We start from the raw sequence: 19,741 nt of genomic DNA on the forward strand, positions 1-19,741 counted from the left end.
TGAAGAAAAAAAAAAAAATATCAAGGGCTTTGGCCAAATTCTATAATCTGAAATTTTTTATAATCTGAAATTATAGCATGTGAATTATAAATGTCCCAATATTGTCTTTAATATGGTTTATCCCTAAACACAGTCAAATAACCACATTAATTTTACACTTTTGACAGCTAAAGAACTTAAATAAATCCTGCCTATTTAACACAGATATTTGCCCTCTTAGAGAAAGAAAGACTGAAACTGGCATATGATTTTAAGGTTTGACAGATTTTGATTAAGGGCTCCTTTTACGAAGCCACGTTAGCGGCTTTATCGCATGTACCTTTTTAGTGCGCGCTAACCCCCGTGCTAGACGAAAAATTACCACATAAGAACATAAGCAATGCCTCCGCTGGGTCAGACCTGAGGTCCATTGTGCCCAGCAGTCCGCTTACGCGGCGGCCCAACAGATTCAGGACCTATGCAGTAATCCTCTATCTATACCCCTCTATCCCCTTTTCCAACAGGAAATTGTCCAATCCTTTCTTGAACCCCAGTACCGTACTCTGCCCTATTACGCCCTCTGGAAGCGCATTCCAGGTGTCCACCACACGTTGAGTGATGAAAAACTTCCTAGCATTCGTTTTGAATCTGTCCCCTTTCAACTTTTCTGAATGCCCTCTAGTTCTTTTATTTTCCAGAAGTTTGAAGAATCTGTCCCTCTCTACTCTCTCTATGCCTTTCATGATCTTGTAAGTCAAGAGGAGGCGGTAGCAGCTAGCGTGGCCAGCAAATTAGTGCGCGCTATTACACGCGTTAAACCACTAACGCAGCTTCGTAAAAGGAGCCCTAAGTACAAATCATTATTAACAGTAAAGAGATTTATAAGTACTTCAGTGTAAAGAGAAGAAACACACGGACATACCTTAAGGGCATAGAAAGGTCTCAGGGTCTGGAAATACCACGATAATGACACAATAAATAATACCTCACTAATAAAACAAATGTGGAGAACTTAGGGCCTTTTCTATTAAACTGCGTTAGCAGTTTCTAGCGCAGGGTACAGTGCTGAATGGCCCGCGCTGCTCCCGATGCTCATATCCCATTTTCTACGAAACTGCGCTACACCATAAAAATAAATTGGAAAATTGAACCCAGTCATAGACAGCTGTAAATCACCGACAAATAAAGCATTGCAAACTGAAACTACTTGAAAGCAAGAGTTGAACTGAAAGATAACGGGGATTCATCTGCTGCATCTAAAGGAAAGAAACTTATCAGGTACAACATAATTTTTCCTTCCTTCGCATCAGCAGCAGATGAATTCAGAGACTTGTGGGATGTAGCAAAGCAGTCCTTACACTGGGTGAGCATTGGACACTACTGCATACAACACTGACACCCCAAAGGAAGCTTACATCCACGTCACAAGATCCAAATGATAATTCCTAGAAAAAGAATGCAAAGAAACCCAAGGCGTTGCATATTTCATCAAGAGAAAAAAAACCTCATAACTCAAGAGAGGAGATCCAAGATTGCTGCCATCTGGCATGGTGTGTAAGCAGCTTGGGCTTATTCTCCTAGAGATGGCCCCAAAAGCACAGAGGGAAGGTTAGGAGCCACCCATCCGAGCTTCAAAGCCTCCCAACAATATAATTGAATTACCACTAGGGATCAGACTTCAATATCTGGACTTTTTGTCTGCAGAATTACAGTGCCCACAATGGGGGCAATTCTACAATTAAGTACTTCCAAATTATTTAGATGCCCTGAGGTTGCTCAATAGGAGCTTATTCTAGGGCAGCCAGGTTTTGTTATAGAACTTAGTATAACCTGGTATCAGCACACTGGATATGTGAAGGCAGATGTTAGGAAGGACTTGGAGAGGTGAATTCACACAATCAAGCTAGAACAGGTGGAATGCCCTTTCTATTTTACAAGAGGCTCTGCACATTAAAGCCTCATAAAATAGGAAATGTGGCATGTCCCAGTCCCTCCATATCTAGATGAAGCAATGATTTCAGAAAACTGCAAATGGGGAAAGAAAACATATTTTCCCCCTATATAGATGTGAAAGCTACTTTCTAAAATTGCTAGCTTTTGTATGAGTTTGCCTGTGTATGATAGCCTGATTCCTAGTGACAATACCACAATATTACCACTAGAAGCTTTGGCAGACATATCGCTGAGCCAGGAACAGAAGGCAGGATTGAGTAGGCATCGTTTCCACTACACTAGACACTGGGGACCACTAGTAAGCACAGGGACAGGTTAGACGTGGAAGGGGGGAGGGGAGGACTTCCTGGTATGTGTGTGAGTTTTAAAGACCTGGCCACAATGGGGTGGAGAAACTTGTGGGAAGCTGCCACATGTTGGACTCTTGCCCACAGGTAAGGCGCCACACAGTCAGGACCATTGTTGGAAGGGTCAGGTGCTGTCTGGAGATTTTGGGTACTCTTGTTGGGGAAGAGTCAGGTGCTATTTGAAGGGGCCAAGTGCTCTGTTGGAGGGAAGGGTGTTGGTTGGGCGTTGAGTGCTATTGGGGGGGTCAGGTACTGCCTGGTGGGGGAGGCCAGCAAGGGGGATGAAGTCATTATGCTGGGATTGGGGTTCATAGACAACGGCGCAAAAGACAAAAGCGCGCGCCGACAATTGAGCGCAGCGTGCGCCGCCGCGCCACTCTAAATTACAGTTTTTAGGTGCTTCGTCGGGGGGTTTTGTTGGGGAACCCCCCCAGTTTACTTAATAGACATTGCGCCGGCGTTATGGGGGTTTGGGGGGTTGTAACCCTCCACATTTTACTGTAAACTGAACTTTTTCCCTAAAAACAGGGAAAAAGTGAAGTTTTCAGTAAAATGTGGGGGGTTACAACCCCCCACACCCCCCACAACGCTCCCACAATGCGGCGCGATGTCTATTAAGTAAACTGGGGGGGGTTCCCCCCCACGCCCCCCCGTCGGAGCACTAAAAACAGTAATTTAAAGCGGCGCGGCGGCGCGCGCTGCGCTCAATTGTCTGGGCGCGCCTTTGTCCCGGCGTGCTTTTGACCGGACACCGGGATTGGGGCAGAGGAAGCAGCAATTATAGAAAGCTGCTCCCATGTCTATGTGTGTGTGTCAGGGAGGGGGGGGGGCCATAAGATTTCTTTCTCCACATTCAACTTTCTAAAATCACTGCTCCCTCTGGACATTGATAGATTGGGATGTGCAGCCCTGTTCCTATTTTATTAGAGGCTCTACATTTGCTTATAAAACAGATTGGGAATGTCATACATTCTGACCTGAATGTGTGAATTCACCCCCTCCCCCACTTCAATGTATTTTCTAAAATCTCTCTCCACATGTCAGTTGCACCAATGCCAGGTTATGCTAGAATTCTACAACATAATCAAGGTGCCTAGGTTCTGTTTGAAAATGATTGCCGGAGCAAACAAAACAAAAAACTGCAGGCTAAGTACACGATACAGGCAGACTTTATTTATAACAAGTAAAACATGAGTTAAAAACCTTTTACCAGGCAAGGGACCCAACACGGTCCGTGTTTCGTATAATCTTCATCAGGGGTCCTTTTTGGTAAAAAGAAAGAAATCAATCTAAAAAATAGCCTTGGACAAATAGCAGTGAGTGACACGCTGAAGAATTTCAAAGCGCTGGTGAAACGTTGAAAATGCTACCTCGGCAGCATTTTCAACGTTTCACCAGCGCTTTGAAATTCTTCAGCGTGTCACTCACTGCTATTTGTCCAAGGCTATTTTTTAGATTGATTTCTTTCTTTTTACCAAAAAGGACCCCTGATGAAGATTATACGAAACACGGACCGTGTTGGGTCCCTTGCCTGGTAAAAGGTTTTTAACTCATGTTTTACTTGTTATAAATAAAGTCTGCCTGTATCGTGTACTTAGCCTGCAGTTTTTTGTTTTGTTTGCTCTGGATTGTTTTTTACTGCAGACGGTTGGACCTCTGTTTTTTCCTTTTGTTTGGGCTCGCTGAAAATGATTGCCTCCTGCATGGCTTTGGAGCATCTAAATTGAGGCACCCAGTTGTAGAATTACCCCCATTGTGGGTGCAGTAATTTTGCAGGCCCAAAAGGATAAATAAATTGCAACACTAACCTGCCCCTTTTACAAAGCCACGCTAAGCTTTTTTATTGCCGGTATTGGCTCCGACGCTCGTAGGAATTCTATGAGCGTTGGAGCTAATATTGCCGTGGCTGGCGATAAAAAAGCCTACTGTGGTTTCATAAAAATGTGTGTGTGTGTGTGGGGAGGGGGGGGTTAACATAAGAGGTATATATAGAATGATGAAAAATTTCTTCCATGGCAAAAAGCTTTAATTATATAATATATATATCTCTATAATATTGGCACCTATAATTTAGATCTATGGCAACCTATGTCATGCCACATGATGCTCTCCTTAAAAAGCAGCATTGTTTTTCATTAGCTTTTCTCCTTTTTAAACAACACACTTATCACTGCCTTTACCTGTTTGATTCATCTCTTTAATTCGGATTTCTGGGTCCCAACAGTTCTCTTGGATAATTCGGAACACCTTGTCATCTATCATCATCTTGGCCTCACCCTAAGAAATAAAGGCTGTGGTCAAAAATACAGGTCAGCAAGACTTCATCAAATTAGTCAAAATAAATTGGGCTAAGAGAACTAATGGTTGCAGCTTGGGAGAACTATCACAACAATCCAATTGTATCCGTAGAAGTTTCGTCAGCCTTAAGCCCCAGGTTATTATGCCATTGTACAGATCCATGGTGAGACCCCATCTGGAATACTATGTACAATTCTGGAGGCCGCATTATCAAAAGGATGTGCGGAGAGTTGAGTCGGTTCAGCGAATGACCACCAGAATGATTTCAGGACTCAAGGATCTAACGTATGAGGAACGGCTGGATAAGTTGCAGCTATACTCACTCGAAGAACGCAGAGAGAGGGGAGACATGATCGAGATGTTCAAATATGTCATGGGCCGTATCGAGGTGGAAGAACTCTTTTTTCTTAAAGGACCCACGGCGACAAGAGGGCATCCGTGGAAAATCAGGGGTGGGAAATTTCATGGCGATACCAGAAAATATTTCTTCACCGAAAGGGTGGTTGATTGCTGGAATAATCTTCCACAACAGGTAATTGAGGCCAGCAGCGTGCCAGATTTTAAGAAAAGATGGGATTGGCATGTCGGATCTCTTCATGGAGGTAGATAGGGGGTGGGTCTTTGGTGTGGGCAGACTGGATGGGCCGTGGCCCTTTTCTGTCGTCATTTTCTATGTTTCTATGTATAAGAAGATGAGAAGAAAAAGTTTGGATCCTTGCTAATCAATGCCAGTGGGAGTCGAGGCAGGTGGCATCCCCACATCATCAGTCATTCTTCTCTAACCCTTGCTTCTCCCCAGGCTAACAGGTACACACTATCTTTCCATTTATTGCAATAAAAGGGCTAGGTGGGGGCATTTTATTAGCCATTAAAATATTGCTTAACCGAGGTCTTACTTCCCTGGGGTGTTTGTTTTTTTTTTTGAGTTTTCTCATTTATATCGTACACAAAGAATGAATACTGTTTCCATGGAAATCTTTTCCTGTGCTCCAACACACCATAAAACTGAGTAATGTAGGCCTAGTTTTCTATTTTAAGATTCATTATAAATATTTCATGCCTCCAGTTTTAAAAGAATTGTTGATGAATAGATATTGCATTTGTAAATCATTTGTGATTTACAATATAGTTAGAAATATTGGTAAAATATGTGATAGGAAAGGTTGATCTCTTAGGGACCCTTCTACTAAGCTGTGTTATGCGCACCTAACACAGTGAGACATGGACTACTGCGGGATGCGCTACAGCGTCATATGGTAGTTTTCGAATGCGCATGCACCGACTGTGTGCTAAGTCATTTAAAAAAAATTTTTTCAAGAGGCTGGTTAAAACATGGATAATTCAGGGGCCCTTGCCGCCTCCACATAAGAAAGTGCTTTCCTTACTTTGGCTTTTACAAAGCTGTGGAACAGGTTTCTACCAACATCCGGTGAGGTAAATGCTCTGACGCTCATATAATTCCTATGAATGTCGGAGCATTTACCTCAACGGCCCGTGGCAGAAAACTCTACCATGGTTTAGTAAAAGTAACCCTTAATTAGCAGAGTGGATTATATTTGTTTTCTAAAAGTAATTAGTTTTACACATGAATTATATAGCCCTTCACTTAGGATAATAATCCTGCACCAGGACTTCAAAGCAAATGAAGGCGCAGTATTTGTTAAGTGTATCATTAGCAGGGGTAGGGAACTCCGGTCCTCGAGAGCCGTAGTCCAGTTGGGTTTTCAGGATTTCCCCAATGAATATGCATTGAAAGCAGTGCATGCAAATAGATCTCATGCATATTCATTGGGGAAATCCTGAAAATCTGACTGGAATACGGCTCTCGAGGACCGGAGTTCCCTACCCCTGGTATATAGTGATGTTTTTTAATGGAGTATACATCGGAAGTTGATCATCAATCTTATGAACAGTATCCTTCTTAAAGAACAGATGAGTGGTAAGTAGCAAATGCCTTAGACCAGGGGTGTCCAACCTGCGGCCCAAGGGCCGCATGCGGACCAGTGAAGTATTTTGTGCAGCCCCGGTGGTGGGCGATGCAGTGTTTTCCTCTGCTGCCCTCAGGTGTTTACCGTCTTGCCGGCTCCTCCTCTGTCTTGCTGCAGCGTTTGCACGTTTGTGCAGCCCCAGAAACATTTTTTTTTTTCAACCAATGAGGCCCAGGGAAGCCAAAAGGTTGGACACCCCTGCCTTAGACAATCAGAAATTGCAAACCTCAGAATGGTGGTGCAGCTGGACCCATCCCCCATAGCCATATCTCTGTTGGAAAAAAATATATATATATATCATATTTAGGTCCAGACTAAACTAAAAACATTCTTATTTCAAGATGCATTCTACAGCTTCTAAACTTCTCATTCTCAAAAGTCTGCCAACTGCTTTTAAGAAGCGACCCAATCCCTAATGTTACATCCCTTCTCCCTTCCTTTTCTTTTTAACTCAAATTTTTTTTAACAATGTAATTATCTACCCCCCCCCTTTCCTTTTCACCCCCACTTTCATGTTTGTCTATGTAAAATGCCTTTTAATGTTCACTCTCCCCCCTTCTATAAATATTATTTTAATCTTTTATCTTATTTTAGCATTGTAAACCGGCTAGATACTTGTCGATGGTCGGTATATTAAAAATAATAAAACTTGAAACTTGGGTCCAAAGCTTGTTAGGTAGAAGAAGTTCATGTTAAAGACTGTTAACCAAATAATTTTGGGAAAAGATATTATTTAAACAAAAAAAACCAACTAAGGGGTCCTTTTACTAAGGCGCGCTAGTGTGTGCTAAAAATGAGCGCGCGCTAAACTATAACGCATGCTAACGTGCGCTAACACATCCATTATATCCTATGGGCGCATTAGCGTTTAGCGCGTGCTAGTTTTTAACACACGCTAAAATCGGCTGCCACACTTTAGTAAGAGGACCTACTAAATAAACCTTCTCTTTATTTTTTTTTATTTATAATTTGAAAATAAATTCACAAGTACACTCTTGTTAAGATAAAACGAATCATATACAATAGTACAGAAGGGGAAAATAAAAATAAAAAATCAATATATCATTAAAGAAATATTAATTCTCTTTAGACCACAAAGTGGAGGGGGAGGAATTATACATTTAGGGCTCCTTTTACGAAGCCCCGTTAGCGGTTTAACGCGCATAATAGCGTGCGCTAAACTGCCGGACGTGCTAGCCGCTACCGTCTCCTCTTGAGCAGGCGGTAGTTTTTCAGCTAGCGCGGGGGTTAGCGCGTGATTAAAAGTCACGCGCGCTAAAACCGCTAACGCGGCTTCGTAAAAGGAGCCCTTAAGGAGATTAGACAATACAAATACTAATGAAGTTAATAATCAGAAAGACAACGTGAGGGTAAAGGCCCCTTTTACAGAGCTGTGGTGGCAAGTCCTGGCACGGCAAATGTGACGCAGTCCATAGGAATTGAATGGGCTCCATTGCATTTGACGGAATCCCTACCGTGGCCATGTAAAAGGGGCCCTAAGTCTCTCTTCACCTCTGAACACCTGTAGTCCAGATGATCTAAGTGATCTTCTTTAGATCTATCAAAGCCTTAGATCAGGGGTGTCCAACCTTTTGGCTTCCCTGGGCCGCATTGGCCGAAAAATTTTTTTCTGGGGCTGCGCAAACGCTGCAGCAAGACAGAGGAGGGAGCCGGCAAGACGGTAAACACCCAGGTGCAGCAGAGGAAAACACTGCATCGCCCTTGACCGGGTCCGCACAAAATACTTCACGGGGCCGCAGGTTGGACACCCCTGCCTTAAGATAGTCTTGCATATAGAAAATGTATTTCACTCTAGTATAATGGACCAAACATTTACAAGGATAAACCAAAAAAAAAAAAAAAAAAAAGTCACACCAAGGTTTTTTGTATCCTGCCTCAGTGCTAAGACAGCCTTTTTCTTCTCCTGTATGTTCTTATGTACCGTATATACTTGAATATAAACCGAGATTTGTGGGCCAAAAAATGGGGGTCTCAGTTTATATTCAGGTCAGCACCCACCTGAACCTGTTGCTGGCCTCCCCTGGGCCTGCCATAAGCCCAGTGGTGCAGCAGTGGGCCTGACAGGAGGGATCCCTCCTGCCTCCTGTCCTGGCCGACTGACACATCTCACCTCCATCCCACCTCCCAACCTTGTGAGTTGACGTGAGGTTGTCGCGAGAACTCATGGCAGCCATTTCAAATAGCAGCTCTGCATGGAGCCCCAGTTCACTGCTGGCCCACCAGGGCTTTAAAGATAAGTTTATTTTAAATCTGGGAGACGGGAGGGAGTTGGAATGTGTCAGAGTCAGCTGGACAGGAGACAGGAGACAGGAGGCAGGAGGGATTAGTGCTGCCCAATTCAGTGAAAAATATTTCAATTCGATTCACCCTGCTGGATCAATTTTTCGATTTAATTCATTTTCAATGACACAGCTTTTTAGAGTTAAACATTTTATTTAAACAAGGCAATATCAAGGAAATAGGGCAGCACTACCATATTCCCCCTCCCCGATTCTCAGCTTCCCCAGGCCCAGAGCACCCCAAAGAAATAGGCCCCATATTCCCCCTCCCCAGCCCCCTCCACGATTCTCAGCTTCCCCAGAGCATCCCCAAAGAAATGACCCCATATTCCCCCTCTCTAGCCTACAGAGATGATTCTCAGCTTCCCCAGAGTATTCCCAAATAAAGAGTTTCCATATTCCCACTCCCCAGCTCCCCCAATTCTCAGCTTCCCCAGGCCCAGAGCATCCCCAAAGAAATAGGCCCCATATTCCCACTCCCCAGCCCCCTCCACGATTCTCAGCTTCCCCAGAGCATCCCCAAAGAAAGGACCCCATATTCCCCCTCTCTAGCCTACATAGATGATTCTCAGCTTCCCCAGAGCATCCCCAAATAAAGAGTCTCCACATTCCCCCTCCCCAGCTCCCCCGATTCTCAGCTTCCCCAGGCCCAGAGCATCCCCCAAAGAAATAGGCCCCATATTCCCCGTCCCCAACCCCCCTCCCCAATTCTCAGCTTCCCCAACCCCCCCCCTGCCAATTCTCACTTCCCTGGCGGGCGGCGGCAGAGAGAAAGCCTGAACGGGTCTCGGTGCTGAATCGGTGAGTCTGTTTTTTCTTAAGAACAAACTGATTTGAATTGGTTAACCGATTCGAACTGTGAATCAGGCACCACTAGGAGGGATCCCTCCTATCCTGACTCACTGCTGGATCACCAGGGCTTACAGCAGGCCCAGGGGAGACCTGCAAGGCATCAGGGGAGGGAGGGAGGAGGGCTAGGTGGAGAACCTGACAGGGGAGGGAGAGGGGACTGGGTGCAGAGCCTGGCAGGGCAGGAAGGGAGGAGGCTGGGTGCAGAGTTGGACAGGCAGGGCAGTAAGTGGGATAGGTAGAGAACCTGGTAGGAGAGGGAGTGGGGTTGGGTGTTGTGATAAGCAGACTATGCCTGCTAGGAGTGTCCCTAGCACAGATTCCTGTGCAAATCCTGACACTGTCCATAATCTGCCTTATTCCCCATTTTCTGCCTCTCAGTCTGAATTTTCTTCTAGGGCCTGTAGAGGGAGTAAGAGAGCAGCAGTGCTAGGTTCCCATCCCCCTCTGGATCACAAGGTGAATCACCGGAAATCCTTTCCACCTGAGGGTTGGGGGCGGGGCTGCAAGCTGATCTCCCTGAAGACTAGGCTCTTAGAAAATCAGAACAGAGAGGAACAGCAGCAGGGAAGGTTGCAAGGCTCAGGGCTGAGAGCTCCTGATGGCAGTCCAGCTCCAGAGGACATGGAGTTTACTGAGGCTGGAGGAGAATCACCTGCCAGCCTGAGTGAGGAACCGTTGGCCATGGAGTTAGAAACTAGCCCTGAAGCCAGTGTTGGGCTGACTCCTGATTATGCTCCTATGGAAGTTTGCATCACAAAAGCAAGTATTATTTGAATATTGCTGGAGTTTATTGCGAGTTTATTTTGGACTCTTTTGGTTTTGCAGACTGAATTAATCTAACTCAAGTTAAAGAGTGGATTTGTAATATGCTAAATTAAGCAAGGACTTTTATTTTGAAATTTTGTTTTTTTCCATTCTTGAAAGCTAAATGGTGTTTTTCTTTTTGAAATGAAGCATGCTTGATGTGCTAAGACAGTGGGGTTAGCCCCGTGTTACGTGGTGGGATAGTGGGCCTATTTTCGGGCAAAATAAGACCACACGGTGCACACTGTCCTTCCAGCCTTGAGGTGCTGAAGAAGCCAGTACTTTTATACTGTCTTGTAACTTTGATTTTGGTGGAAAAGTTTTTCCTTTCCTTTTGGTTATGAACTCCACCTGGACTATGATTTAAATGAGAGTTTGGTTTAAGTTGGACTCTTTTTGGGTTTCTCAACCAGAGACTGTTTTGAACTTTGTGCTTGACTGGTATGAGAGTTTTTTTGTAATCCTGACAAGCAAGTTATTGTGGGTTTTTTTTGGTTTTGAACAATTAAATACAATTCTTTATTCAAAATTGAACTATTGTTTGGATGGTATCCCTTTTACTGAACGTGGAAACAAGTTATCCTTGTGAGACATGCAGCAACTCACAAGAGTTTGATTGTGGCCAGTATTCCCAGGCCCTCTGCCTGAAGCGTGCCGGCTACAGTGTATAGCCTGGCAAGGCAGGGCAGATAGGGAGGGGGCTGGGTATAGTGCCTGGTAGGGGTGTGTGTGGCAAGGTATGAGGGGGGCTGGATGCAGAGTCTGATAGGGCAGAGCAGGGCACTTGAATATAAAGTTTATTAGTATTTGATTAATCGCTTAATCAATTTGCTAAGCGATGTACAATCATATAAATAGAAAATAGGTTACAGAAAAAAAAAAAAAACCCCTGGTTTATATTCGAGTCAACCTTTTTTCCTCCTTTTTTAGGGGTGGGGAAGGTCACCTTGCTTTATATGCAGATTGTGTTATATTCGCATATATACAGTACTTCAGGAAATATAAAAATACATTCTGTTCATTGACCACAAAACTGCTCTTGAGCATTTCAGAAGTAAAACCTGAGAATAGTGTTTAAATCTTATTCAAATACATAAAGATTCTTCCAATATAGCAGAGATGTTATTAATGTCTATCTTATCCCCAGGTGTCTGACTCATTGATAATTGTCCTGATGCATTTTTTTATACTAGGAAGATGGTACTCTTTGTTTAAAGGAGGAACAGCCTCAGGAAATAACTTGAGTATTTCAGTAACATATTTATGAAACACATCCACCAGCGTCATGCTGAGCAATTTAGGAAAATTCAGAAATCTCAGACTCAATCTCCTATTATAATTCTCAAGCTGTTCCACTTCATACGAATCAAAACAATGCCTTTCGCTAATGAAGAAGACGAGGACTTCAAAGAGGCAATTCCCACATAAAAGCCTCGGATATCCGACTTGAACTTCCTCGTTTAATGCCTGAAACAGACTTAGAAAGTGTATCCGTTCGATTTAGGAATGCTGAAATTTCTGATGTAGACTTTGAAACCGAGCCTTCTAACCTATAAAGTACCCTCCAGATTGCCTCTAAAGTCACCATCATGAGATCTATTCTGGCTCCTAAGTTGCTGTCTTCTGTGCCATCTGCCATATCTGACCTGGGCTCCTCAGCAGGTTGACCTTGAAACACTTGCCCTGTGGTAGAAGACTCTACCAGTGTTTTTCAACCTTTTTACACCTATGGACCGGCAGAAATAAAATAATTATTCTGTGGACCGGCATCGGTCCGTGGACCGGCGGTTGAAGAACACTGGGCTAAGTCGTGGGCCAGACCCCACCCATCTCTACCCAATCTCCACCCCAGACCCTGCCCCCATAATAGTACTAATTGCACTTTGCACATCCTGTGCCTCATCTGGAAGCCTTCCCTCTGATGTTGCAACATCAGAGAGAAGGCTTCCGGTTCAGGCGCAGGATACCCGTAGGAGCTGCTGCCCGTGGCTTTGTGTACTGAATCAGTTAGGAAGAGGGAGCTGGCTTGAAGATAACGCCGCATCGATCACACCGTGGACCGGTGGTTGAAGAACACTGTTATGGGCCTGATGCAAGTGCTGGCCCTCTGGATCGGCAGGATATTTCTGTGGACCGGCACTGATCCATGACCGGTGGTTGAAGAACACTGCTCTACCAGATATGGCAGTGTAATGATACATAGTCATATGAGCGCAAGACAAATGCGCACAGACATTTGCGCACAGGCGATAGCGCTGTTAACAGGGTATTTTATTTTGCAAGATCAACTTGCAGGCTTTGCCAGCATGTACTCTTTACCTTGTATTCAGTTGTCAGGCGCGCTAATGTGTTTTGCGTGAGCGTCTTACGCACGATTGTCTGCATGCAATTGTGTTGTGTGCATTTGACCGTGCACGCTATTGTCTTGCGCGCTATTGCGTTGTACACGAGTGTCTTACGCGCAATTGTGTGCACGTGATTGTCTGCGCGCATTTGTCTTGTGCGAATTTGACCAGCCACCCAGCGCAACAGGATCTAGAGACAAAGATGTCTCAGGGCTGCGGCTGCTCCTTCAGTCTCGCAGCCGATGGGACTTCGAAGTCAGGCCTCTAGAGAGTTCCTGGTAGCGTAGTGCTCTAGGCTCATTTGAGCTGGAGAGGAGGTTCAGACTAGTGGGGGAACAACTCTCACCACCCCCTTATGCTTAAGCAGAATCCAAGTCAAATGCATAGTGGGGGTGAATGGTGTCCAGGGCAGTGGTGCCCCTTTCCCACCCTCTTCCTCGTTCCCCTGCCGCACTTGCACCCGCCCCTTCCCTGTACCTTTTTATCTTGCTGCTTGCGTCGGCTTTGGCACCCTCTCTGATGTCACCTCCTAGGTGCAGGTCCCAGAAGTGATATCAGAGAGAGTGCCAAAGCCGACGCGAGCAGCAAGTTTGTGGCAGCTTGTGCTGAAGTTAAAAAGGGAGGGGGGAAGAGAAGGGATGCGCATGCGGCAGGGGGAGGAGTTGGAAGGGGGGCAGAGAGCAGGAGGGGTGCCAGCGCCTCAAGGAAGACCGTGCCTGGGGCAGACCCCCCCTCCCTTACTATGCCACTGATCCCAGTAACCATATTCAACTAACTGGCACACTCAACCAACCAGCAAAATAAAATGCTGACAAAAAAAAAATTGTTTCCCATACTCCTCACCCAACAAACTCTAAAGTCGTATGCTCCTGACCCAATAACCTCTCTCCCTCCCTCCAGTCCCAAAGCATCAGCGGCAGTCACAAATCTCCCTTCCTCCCTCCCCTCTAGCCCCTGAAGTATTAGTGGCAGCCACAAATCTCCCTCCCTCCCTCCCTCCCTCCTTTCCCAAAGTAGCAGTGGTAGCTGGTCCTGACAATACACCCTCCCTCCTTCCCTTCGGTCCCCAAAGCAGCAGGTAGCTGATCCTTACAACCCCTCCGCCCTCCCTTCGGCCTCCAAAGCAGCAGAGCCAGTTCTGACAACCCCCCTGCTTCCCTCCCTCACTTACCTGAAGCAGTTGTGGCAGCCGGTGAGTGAGACAGTACCATAAACAGGCTGCTTCCGGCCATCCCTGTCAAGGCCTTTCCTCTGCAGCATTGGAAGTGATGCGGCAGAGGAAAGGCCTTGCCAGGGTTGGCTGGAAGTAGCCTGTTTATGGCACTGCCTCTGCTCACCGGCTGCCACTACTGCTTTAGGTAACTGAGGGTGGGAGGGAGGGTTGTCAGGACTGGCTGCCATTGCTGCTTCAGGGGCCGGAAGGGAGGGAGGGGTGTTGTCAGGATTGGCTGCCACTACCGCTTTGGGGGCTGGAGGGAGAGAGAGGGAGATTTGTGGCTGCCGCTGATGCTTCAGGAGAGCCGCTAGCAAGTATGGGGGGCCAGATCCACACTGAGGGAGGGAGGTGAACCAAAAGTGTGTGTGGGGGGAAGGGTCATGGATGCTGGATCTGCAGGGTGAAGGGCATGTGAAGGGATATGGATGGATGCTGGAACCATAAGTGTGTGTGTGTGGGGGGGGGGGGAGAAAGTGACCCAGACCAGAAAGGATAGTAGGAAGGAAGGAACAGATGCTGGACCTACAAGTGGGGGTGGGGGGGATGATAGAGAGAGGAAGAGAGAGCGACTCAGACTAGCTAGGAGAGGTGGGAAGGGGCCAAAACTGTAGTTGGAGTAAGAGAGAACGGAGGAGGCTGGAACCTGAGAAGGAAAAGCCAGGAATTTCAGGCCTTAGGACAGGGGAATTCTTTGTTTTTATTTACTGTATTTCAATAGTAATATCAAGTCAATACAGAGTTTATAGTATAGTAAAGGGGTATAGTATTAGTTAAGCCTATTTTTAATGACAACTCTCAAGCAACCAGAAAGTACATTTATTCAGCACCTACCAATCCCTATGGGTGCCGGATAGCTGAGAGTCTACTTGCACAGAGCCAAACTCAGCAATGCTTGCACTGCCATCTTGACTCTACCCCCCCCATTTCATCTTTATTTTTAAATTATAACTTACTAGGGCATGTCTAGAAAAGCTTTTGCTAAGTCATTTATTTCCTTTTTCCATTTATATCATTTGTTTAATAGTAGCACATATATTTTTAGCACACACGTACTTAATTTTGCATGATAACATATGCTGAAATTTAGTGCATGCTGAAAGGTTTTAGCACATGCTAAAATGACATAATTGATCTTTTGGAGGGGGGTTTTGTGCTGTTGTAGATGAGAAAAAGAAAATGCTTTTATACTTTTTGTTTTGTTTTTTAAATAGGGTTACCATATGGCTCCAGAAAAAGGAGGACAGATTGAGAAAATGGTAAAACAAGAGGACATAATTTGAGGTTGCAGGGAGGAAGACTCAGGAGCAATGTTAGGAAATTATTTTTCATGGAGAGGGTGGTAGATGCCTGGAATGCCCTCCTGAGGGAAGTGTTGGAGAGGAAAACGATGATGGAATTCAAAAAAGCGTGGGATAAACATAGAGGATCTCTAATTAGAAAATGAAGAATGTAAATTAAAGAGCTAAGGCTGGTACTGGGCAGACTTTCACGGTCTGTGTCCCATATGTGATGATTTGATGTAGGAAGGGCTGGGGAGGGCATCAATGGGAACTCCACTAACTTGGAACATGAGGATGTTACTGGCCAGACTTTATGGTAGATATCCTGCAAACAGGATGGTTGGATAGGATGGAGTGAGCTTGGAAGGCAACTTCAGCATTTGGAACCTAGGACAATACCAGGTGGATTTTATAGTCTACGACCCAGAAATATCAAAGAAGAGACAAGTTAATCTAATCATGTATTTTTAATGGCTATAACTAATGGGCAGACTGGATGGACTATTCAGGTTTTTATCTGCTGTCATTTACTATGTTACTATGTTATCTGGCAGAAACCCAAAGAGTAGCAACATTCCTGAGCTGAGATTGTGATGTCATAATGCCTCATTCCACCAATGCCTAAGATCCAGCCTCAGCAGTGATGTCACAATGGCTTGATTAGATGACAACTTCAGCAGTTGGAACCTAGGACGATACCAGTTGGACTTTACCACGCTAGCAGTTTCTAACGCGGGGAGCCGCGCTGACTGGCCCGCGCTGCTCCCGACGCTCATAGGAACTCAATGAGCGTCAGGAGCAGCGCAAGCCATTCAGTGCGGCTCTCTGCGCTAAAAACTGCTAGCGCGGTTTCGTAGAAGAGGGGGTATGACTCTGAAATATTAAAGAGATAAGTTAATTTAATCATGTATTTTTAATGGGTATAACTAATGGGCAGACTGAATGGACCGTTCAGGTCTTTATCTGCCGTCATCTACTCTGTTACTATGTTATGTTACTATGTTACTTTCAATGGAAGTAAAACCTGGATGTCTCAATAAGTCCTCTTTTTTTTTTTTTTTTTCTGGTCATATGGTAACCCTACTTTTTAAGATACGTTCCTGCTGCCTACTTTTTCAGAATTGGTGCATGGCAAAAGCAGGGCAAGAGTACAATTCTCTCATGCCCCACTACTATAGAATTTCAGATTTGCACTGGCTTAATTGCTGCACTATATCTCACCCCGGGTTTCATTAAAATCTCATTTCACTGCATTGATATTTTGTGACGGAAACAATAAAAGCCTATCGTGTTTGGTGAAAAATCAGAGGTATCTGACTGAGTTCTGTTAAATTTCAATTTGTTAGCCGAAAGGTACTGTATATTGATCCAGCTCTTCAGATTCCATGACGCGGCACTAGGGTGAAGGTCACCTTTTCTATCTATTAATATTTAAACAGCAGAGACAGGCTCATAAACACAAATTGTCCAGCAGCTACTCATTGATTCTGCCATAAGTCCCAATGCTCTAAACACAATTAAAGAGCCATTCCCATTTTCTGGCAATGCCCAGTTGAGGGATGCAAGAGACAAGAAAATTATATACAATATGTTTAAAATTCTACAGGATAATATTTTACAAGGAAATAAGGCCTCTGCCAATACAATCCATAGACTTAGGGCTCCTTTTACTAAGGTGCACTAGCGTTTTTAGCGCGCGCTTAGAGCGCACTACAATGCCGCGTGTGCTAGACGCTAACGCCTCCATAGAGCTTGAATTAGTATTTTTCATTTAGCGCGGGGTTAGCGTGAGCTAAAAATGCTAGCGCACCTTAGTAAAAGGAGCCCTTAGCATTTGAAGATTAGCTTTACACTTCCCTCTCCCCATTCGCGGTTTCTCTACTCGCGATTTCACATAATCGCGATTTTTTTTGGGGGGGGAGGGAAAAAGAAACCCCATATTTTTGTTTCCCCCCCGGCATCTGGCCTTACCTGGTCGTCTAGCTGGTTTTCAGGGCAGGAGCGATCTTCCTACGCTCCTGCCCCGTGCAGATAGCCATTAGGAAATGGCTGTGGGGAGTTCCTGTAGTCTCTCGAGAGACTACAGGAACTCCCCACAGCCATTTCTTAATGGCTATCTGCACGGGGCAGGAGCATAGGAAGATCGCTCCTGCCCTGAAAACCAGCTAGACCACCAGGTAAGGCCGGGATGCCGGGGGGAAGGCGGAAGGGAGGCGGGGGTGGGTCAGAGCCAGATATTCACGGGTTTTCGCCATTCGCAGTCCGGCTCTGCCCCTATCCCCAGCGAATAACGAGGGAGAAGTGTATTTAAACCATAGCATAACATTGATGTCCAGACTATTAAAATTTTTTAACAGTTTGAAACTAATAATAATAATAGTTTATTTTTATATACCACCAAACCATCAGTTCGAGGCAGTTTACAATAAGAAGAAAGCTGGACATAAAGCAAATTACAGTAACAGCCAAATGGCTTCTCAGCAAAACGCAAATTACAAATGAATTCAAAATCAGAATCAAAATTAATTAATTGATCTCAAGCAGTTCTAAATATGTAAAAAAGTAAGAGTACAATAAATAAGAGTCATGGTCAGATATATCATACAAGATAAAAAATATGTTAAGTTAGAAATTTTTCAAACAAATAAGTTTTAAAGAGTTTTCGAAATAAGTAATACAACTGGGTTTGAGGGATAAGAGCATTCCAATAAGAATTCATTGTATCAGCCTGAAATGCCAAGGTTTCCCCCCCCCCCCACCACCAAATCTCTTGTTACAGCATGCTTTTGCTGAAGGAAACGAAAACCAACATGATCTTCATGTATTTTTGTTAGAATTATAGAACTGTTTATAAAAAAATTTATTTTAATGCTTTTTTAAGTTAGGGTTCCTTTTATCAAACTGTGCAAGACGTTTTTAGTGTCGGTAAATGCTCCGACACTCATAGAATTCCTATGAGCGTTGGAACACTTATCTTGCCGGCCAGCGCTAAAAACCTCTAGCTTAGCTCAATAAAAAAGGTTGTGGAGGGGGGGCGGGGTTTAGTGTGATTGCCATGTTAATCCATTTAGGGTCCCTTTAATTAAATGGTGTTAGGTACTAATGCCTGCCTAATGTAGTGGTGTATATCAAGACACATTAACTGTATTTACCACATTAGTGTAGGCCAGGGGTAGGGAACTCCGGTCCTCAAGAGCCGTATTCCAGTCAGATTTTCCCCAATGAATATGCATAGAAAGCAGTGCATGAAAATAGATCTCATGCATATTCATTGGGGAAATCCTGAAAACCCGACTGGAATACTGCTCTCAAGGACCGGAGTTCCCAACCTCTGGCGTAGGCTAACCATGTACTATAAAATGTTAAAAATTTTTTTTTTGAGGGGGCATGTTAAGGGGTGGAAAGTGGGTGTTTCTGAGCTAATCAGTTCAGCTCATTTTTACAGATTAGCGCAGGTATGCCGTATGAGCCCTTACTACTTACAAAGGGCTCCTTTTACTAAGGTGCGTTGGGGCCTTAACGCGCGGAATAGCGCACGCTAAATTGCCACACGCGCTAGACCTCAACGCCAGCATTGAGCTGGCATTATTCTAAAAGCATACCGCATGGTAATTTCATGCGTGCGCTAAAAACGCTAGCGCACCTTAGTAAGATTAGAGTGTGCTAAATGCTAATACACCCATAGAATTTAATGGATGCCACAGCATTTAGCGCGTGCTCTTAAGCGTGCTAAATCAGTTAGCGTGCCTTAATAAAAGGACCCCTACATGCATGGCGGTAAGTGCTCATGTGGTAATTTTTAAAAAGGATTGTGCGCTGATGGCAACATTAGTGAATGGCTATTAATACAAAAAACCCAAATAAATAGAAAATCGGCCATTTTACGGCTGCAGTAAAAAAAATGGCCTTAGTGTACTAGAAAAACCCATGTAAGGAGCATACTAAAGCCACTTTTTACCACAGCTTAGGGCTCCTTTTACAAAGGTGCGCTATCGTTTTTAGCGCACGCATCGGATTAGTGTGGGATACCCGAAAAACTACCACCTGCTCAAGAGGAAGCGGTAGCGGCTAGCACGCATGGCCTTTTAACGTGCGCTATTCTGCGCATTAAGGCCCTAACGCACTTTTGTAAAAGGACCCTAAAAACGTGTTGACCTTTATTTTTCTTACCGAAATCAAAATGAATCATTTAAGAGAATTATCCTTTTTTTTTGCTTTTTGATGCTGAAACGCTATCACGCATTTTACGCAGATGCCAGTTTAAAAATATCCCAAGAATTATTTGATACCAAGCCTCGAGAGCCTGCTAAACTTTACAGTTAATATCTATAATTTTGTGGATGCCAAAAGGATTGCAATTCCCTATTGACAACAATTGA

At 44.5% G+C, this 19,741-nt stretch overlaps 2 protein-coding genes across 6 annotated transcripts in view; one reads left to right on the forward strand and one right to left on the reverse strand.

Annotated features, from left to right (window-relative positions):
• ACMSD (aminocarboxymuconate semialdehyde decarboxylase) overlaps positions 1–19,741 on the reverse strand; it is a 68,667-nt gene that overhangs the window by 48,660 nt on the left and 266 nt on the right. Inside the window, exons 1-3 of one of the 4 annotated variants that reach the window (XM_033944596.1) lie at positions 17,334–17,356; positions 6,792–6,836; positions 4,460–4,556 (exon numbers count right to left, since the gene is read on the reverse strand). In XM_033944596.1, the coding sequence (XP_033800487.1) occupies positions 4,460–4,544 (85 nt within the window). In that variant the 5' untranslated portion in view covers positions 4,545–4,556; positions 6,792–6,836; positions 17,334–17,356. Of the gene's footprint in view, positions 1–4,459; positions 4,557–6,649; positions 6,702–6,791; positions 6,837–17,333; positions 17,357–19,741 lie in introns of those variants that run through there. The other 3 variants (XM_033944594.1, XM_033944597.1, XM_033944595.1) reach the window with 3 other exon arrangements.
• TMEM163 (transmembrane protein 163) overlaps positions 17,480–19,741 on the forward strand; it is a 286,924-nt gene continuing 284,662 nt past the window's right edge. For both annotated transcript variants that reach the window (XM_033944598.1, XM_033944603.1), the window contains exon 1: positions 17,480–17,539. The gene's annotated coding sequence lies outside the window, so the exon portion shown is untranslated. The remainder of the gene's footprint in view (positions 17,540–19,741) is intronic.

The sequence above is a fragment of the Geotrypetes seraphini genome, chromosome 5 (assembly GCF_902459505.1).
Source record: "Geotrypetes seraphini chromosome 5, aGeoSer1.1, whole genome shotgun sequence".
NCBI lineage: Eukaryota > Metazoa > Chordata > Amphibia > Gymnophiona > Dermophiidae > Geotrypetes > Geotrypetes seraphini.